This window comes from Neopelma chrysocephalum, unplaced genomic scaffold (assembly GCF_003984885.1).
Source record: "Neopelma chrysocephalum unplaced genomic scaffold, ASM398488v2 Primary Assembly neopelma1_97279, whole genome shotgun sequence".
NCBI classification, from domain to species: Eukaryota; Metazoa; Chordata; class Aves; order Passeriformes; family Pipridae; genus Neopelma; species Neopelma chrysocephalum.
Window position 1 is genome coordinate 1 of NW_020925920.1, and position 5,920 is coordinate 5,920.

At 69.3% G+C, this 5,920-nt stretch overlaps 1 protein-coding gene across 1 annotated transcript in view; it reads right to left on the reverse strand.

The window, feature by feature from the left end:
* Positions 1–5,644: 5,644 nt before the first annotated feature.
* LOC113961568 (polyhomeotic-like protein 2) overlaps positions 5,645–5,920 on the reverse strand; it is a gene marked incomplete at its 3' end in the record, with an annotated part of 2,679 nt that continues 2,403 nt past the window's right edge. The window contains exon 5 of the mRNA XM_027671994.1: positions 5,645–5,764. Coding sequence (XP_027527795.1) covers positions 5,645–5,764 — 120 coding nt within the window. The remainder of the gene's footprint in view (positions 5,765–5,920) is intronic.

The following is a 5,920-nucleotide window of genomic DNA, read 5'->3' on the forward strand; positions in this document are numbered from 1 at the left end:
CGGGATACGTTACCGGGAAGGGCTCGGCGCCCTCCTGGATGACGAAGCCCTCGGGAACACAGGGGACGATTTGGGGGTTCAAGCCACTCTGGGCACCCCATTCCCGACCCCCCCACCCCAGGATCTCCCTTCCCACCCCTGCAACCCCCGGGATACGTTACCGGGAAGGGCTCGGCACCCTCCTGGATGACGAAGCCCTCGATGACGTGGGTGAGAATCTGGGGTTTCACGATGGCCTGGGGCGGTTTGTTCTCACCATTGTGGGGGGCGGCGCCGGCGACAGTGGCGGCAGCGCTGCCGGAGCCCGAGGTCATCCCGGGAATGCGGGGCTGCGCATGGAGGCGCTCGGGGGGCTCTGGGGACACCCGGGGGGGGACAGAGACACAAGGAGCGGGGTCAGGTGACGGTGACGCGGGGCCGTGATTTCCATACAGCTGGCACGGGCGGCAGCTGCGCCGCTCCCAGGGACCCCGGCAGGGGGGAGAGGGGGAAAGGGAACCCCGGAATAGCGCGGACACCCCAGGAAGGGCCGGGAAAGGCTCAGGGAGGCACCGGCTCTGCCCCGGTGAGGCCCCAGCCGGACTCGATCTCCTCCAGTAACACCCCAATCTCCCCCAGTAAGGCCCCAGTAAATCCCCAATCTCCCCCGGTAAAACTCCAATCTCCCCCAGTAACACCCCGATCTACCCCAGTAAGGCCCCAGTGGGGCTCCAACAAGGCTCGAGGGAACCCCGGAAAGCCGCGATCACCCCCCGCAAAGCTCCGAACTCCCCCGGCAAGGCCCCGGTCCATCCCAATAACCCCAATAACGCCGCGGCCAGGCCCGATGTTCCCCGGTACGATCCCAGCACCCCCCGCTAGGCCCCGGCTTGGCCCGGCCCAGCCGACCCTCCCCGTGTCCCCTCGCGGCCGCCCCGGCCCGGCGGGCCCCGCTCGGCCCCGGCGGCCCCATCACCTTTGTCCGGCGGCGGCTCCCGCTCCGCCGCCCCTCCCTCGCCGGGGCCGCGGGGCCGGGCCGGGCCGGGGGCGGATGCGGAAGTGAGGTCAGAGCCTTGGCCACCGCCCCGGGCCGGGCCCGCCCCACTCGGGCCTCACTCACCGTGCGCTCAGCGGCTCGGGGGGGCCATGGCGGGGGCGGCCCGGGCCGGGGGTTGCGGCGGGAGCGGCCCCGGGAGCGGCTCCGGGAGCGGGGCCGGGGCCGAGCGGGGACAAAGGCGGTGGCACAGGGGCGGGGCCAGCGCGGGACACGCCCCCTCACCCAGCGCACATTGGACAACGGCGCCGCGCGCGCCCCGGGGGCGGAGCCTCGAGGTGACCACGCCCCCTCATCCACATCTCGCCCACCCTCCCGCGCCCCCGCCGGGGGGGCGGAGTCTCGGTTGAGGGGCGTGGCCTAGCCCTATGACCACGCCCCCTCACAGCAGCCCGTAGTCCCGGAGGGGCGTGGCCACTCCCCCCGAGGGGCGGAGCCTCGATCTATGCCCGCTCCCCGCAGCCCGCGCTCTCGGCGGGGCCACGCCCCCGCAGTCTCGTCTATAGAAAGGGGCGTGGCACCGCAGTGACCACGCCCCCTCCCTCGAGCCACCTCAGCGCGGGACGCCGAGCGCCCCCTGGCGGCCGCTGCGTTGAACCCGCCCCCTCCCTCCAGTGTCACCCGCGGGTGACCCCGCGGACACGCGGGGGGCTCAGGGGATCCCGGGGGCGTGGGGGGCTTACCGTGGGTAGGGGGCCGCTCGCCGTCGGGGGTGGCGGGGCCCGCGGGCGCGGCGGGCGGGGACAGGGCGGGGGGCGGCGGCGCGGCGGGCGGGCTCTCGGCGCTCCTCGGCGCGGGCAGAGGGTCCCGGCGGGCGCCCTCGGGGACACCGAGAGGGGGCTGCGGCGGCGGGGACACGCGGGCACGGTCAGGGGTGGGCGGGGGGACAGGTGTGCACAGGGGTGGGCACAGGGGCAGGTGTGCACAAGTGTGTGTGGATCAGGGGTGTGTGGCTCAGGGGTGTGTGGATCAGGGGGGTGTGTGCGGATCAGGGGTGTGTGTGGATCAGGTGTGTGTGGATCAGGTGTGTGTGGATCAGGGGTGTGTGTGGATCAGGGGTGTGTGTGGATCAGGTGTGTGTGTGTGGCTCAGGGGTGTGTGTGTGGCTCAGGGGTGTGTGGATCAGGTGTGTGTGTGTGGCTCAGGGGTGTGTGTGGATCAGGGGGGTGTGTGTGTGGATCAGGGGGGTGTGTGTGGCTCAGGGGTGCACAGGTATGGGCAGGGTGAGGTGTGGGTGGCACGTGGGCATGCACATGCATGGCTGGAGGGTGCACACGTGTGCCTGGGTTGGCCAAGCACATGCACACACGTGTCATCAGGCACACATGTCCACACACACACACATGGTCTGGCACACACATGTGCACACAGACAGTGCACATGTGTGGGTGTGACAGAGGTGTGCACACACATGGAGCAGACACACGTACACACGTCAGGCAAACCTGTCAGCACACATGTGTGCATGGAGCAGGCACACACACTTGGATCTGGCACACAGGTACACACATGTGTGCACACACGTGTATGAGGTGGCAGGGGGGTGCACACACACGTCAGACACGGCACACACGTGCACACACGTGCACAGTTCACATGCACACACACGTGATGGGTGAGGCCAAGCTGTGCACACACGTGTGCATGGAGCAGGTGCACACATGCACAGCTCAGGTACACACGTGCACACCTGTACACACACGTGTGGATCATACATGTGCAGGACTGGGGCCCATCCACCCCCCTGTGCGCAGCTCAGGTACACACGTGCACACCTGCACACACATGTGTGGATCACACATGTGCAGGGTTGGGGCCCACCCCACCCCCCTGTGCGCAGCTCAGGTACACACGTGCACACCTGTACACACACATGTGTGGATCATACATGTGCAGGACTGGGGCCCATCCACACCCCTGTGCACAGATCAGGTGGCCACACACGTGACGAATGAGGCCAACCTGTGCACATACATGTGTGTGGAGCAGGTGCACACATGCACAGCTCAGGTACACATGTGCACACCTGCACACACATGTGTGGATCATACATGTGCAGGGCTGGGGCCCAACACCCCCCTGTGCCCAGGTCAGGTACACACACACACACACACACACACACACACACACACACGTGTGCACAATCACACCCCTGCACACCCACACACGTGTGCACACACCTGCCCCCCAAGCCCCCCGTTCCCACCCCAGTGCCCCCAGCCCTCCTCCCCTCCCGGGGAGTTTGGGGGCCCCTCATCATGGGGGTTTGGGGGGGGCCCTCACTGCAGGGGTTTGGGGGAGGGGGTTTGGGGGCCCCTCACTGTGGGGATCTGCAGGGGCGGTTTGGGGACCTCTCAATGCAGGAGGTTGAGGGGAAGTTTGGTGGGAGACTTGGGGGTCCCTCACCACAGGGGTTTGGGGGCTTCTCACTGTGAGGGTTTGGGTGGGGAGGTTTGGGGATCCCTCACCATGGGAGTTTGGTTTGGAGGGCCTCATGGGGGCTTGGGGTGGGGGGGTTTGGTTTGAGGGCCCCTCACCATGGGGATCTGAGGGGTTTTGGTTTGGGGACCCCTCCCCTGGGTGTTTGCTTGAGGGGGTTGGTTTGGGGGTGTCTCCCCACGGGGGTTTGGTTTAGGGTGGCTCTGGGATCCCTGCCCTGGGAGTTTGGTGTAGGGTGGCTCTGGGGGTCCCTGCCCTGGGGGTTTGGTGTCGGGTGGCTCTGGGGGTCTCTCACCGTGGGGGTTTGAGGGGTTTTGGTTTGGGGACCCCTCCCCTGGGTGTTTGGTTTAGGGGGTTGGTTTGGGGGTGTCCGGGTTTGGTGTAGGGTGGCTCTGGGGATCCCTGCCCTGGGGGTTTGGCTTAGGGGGTTGGTTTGGGGGAGTCTCCCCATGGGGGTTTGGTGCAGGGTGGCTCTGGGGTCCCTGCCCTGGGGGTTTGGTGCAGGGTGGCTCTGGGGGTCCCTCACCGTGGGCCCTGTGGGCTGCAGCTGCAGGATGACGGCCGAGGCGTGCTGGAACTTGCGGGGGGGGGCCGGGTGGCAGCCGCCGGGGTGCCCGTTGGGGGGGCCCCCCTCGCCCCCCGCTCCCTGTGGGACCCCCGCCTTGGGCTGGGGGGCGGGGCCGGGGCTGGCGGGGGGCAGGGGCTGCAGCTGGGGGGCACCGGGGGGGGCCGGGGGGGGCTGCCCGCGGGGGCCCAGCGGCTGCTGCTGCTGCTGGATCACGAACTGCTGCTGCTGCTGCTGCTGGGGCTGCACCGGCTTCGGGGGCTGCTGCAGGAACTGGGGGGGCTGCAGCGGGGCGTAGGCTGCGGGGACAGCAGGGGGGACAGGGACCCCCCCTTTGTCACTGCCACCTCAGCCCCAAAGGACCCCCCCCCAGGATCCTCCCCCCGAGGTGCTGCTGGCTCTGGTGCCCACGGACACCCCGCTGTGCCAGCACCTGCTGCTGCCGCAGGATGGGGGGCTCGGGCTGCCCCGGGGTGGGGGTCCCACATTTTGGGAGCCCCGCCAGTAGAGCACCCCCTGGCTCCAGCACCCCATGGCCCACACCCTCACTGCCCCAGCCCCCCCCCCCTTCTGCAGGGGCTCACCCTGGGGTCCTGTGGGTGCTGAGACCCAGCCCCTGCACCCCACAGGACCCCAGGATCCCGTGGGTGCTGAGACCCACCCCCTGGACCCCATTGCAAGGGTTCACTCCATGTAACCCTGAGATCCTATAGGTGCTAAGACCCAGTCCCTTGCACCCCATATGACCCCAGGATCCTATGGGTGCTGAGACCCAGATCCCCCACACCCCACTGCAGGGGCTCACCCCACAGACCCCAGGATCCTATGGGTGCTGAAACCCAGCCCCCTGCACCCCACAGGACCCCATGATCCTATGGGTGCTGAGACCCACCCCCACACCCCACTGCAGGGGCTCACACCACAGGACCCCAGGACCCTATGAGTGCTGAGACCCAGCCCCCCTGGACCTCACTGCAGGGACTCACCCCATGGAACCCCATGATCCTATGGGTGCTGAGACCCACCCCACTGCAGGGCTTACCCCACAGGACTCCGGCACCCTATGGGTGCTGAGACCCCCCTCCAGGCAGGGCCCCTGCCGAGATGGGAAGGACCCACAAGGTCCCAGATCCAGGCAGGGTGACAATCACTGGGTTCACCCTGCCCTGGTGTCTGAGCACCCAAAGCCCGGATGACATGTCCCCCAAATGGGTACCCGGGGGTGCTGCTCCCACAGACGGGCGAGAGAACCATCATTAGTTTCAGAGTGACCCCCCCGTGCCCCCCCAGCCCTCAGGGGTGCCCCCTCCCCTGGCACAGCCCCTTACCTGTGGTGACGAGCGGGTGGGCGGTGGTGGGGGCGGCACGGGCCAGGGGGTGGGCGCGGGCCTCGGGCCCCTCGGCCTTTTTGAGGTGCTCGGCGGGGGGGTCGGGCGGGGGGCCCCGGGGGGGGCCGGCCCGGGGGGGGGCACCCCCGGGGGGCTTCATGGCCAGGGCGGGGAGGTGGGGGCCGGCGGGGCGCAGGGCCAGGCTGTGCACCTGCAACGGCAGCGGGTCAGGGGCGGGGCAGGGCCGGGGGGCTGGGGGAGGGCTGGGGGGGCTGCAGGGGTCGGGGGGCTCACCTGGGGGGCGGTGGGGGGCGGGGCGGGCGCTGGGGCCGCAGGAGGGGCCGGCGCGGGGCTCTCGGGCCGGACGGCGCTGACGGGGCCCGTGGGCGTGAAGATGAGCTGGGGGCACAGACAGGGGGGTGGTCCCTCAGGGCAGGGTGGCACCCCATGGGCGAGTCCTCTCTGTGTCCCTTACAGGGTGGCACCCCATGTGTGACCCCCCCACCAACATCCCTACAGGGGTGGCATCCCCTGTGTGACCCCTCTTGTGTCCCT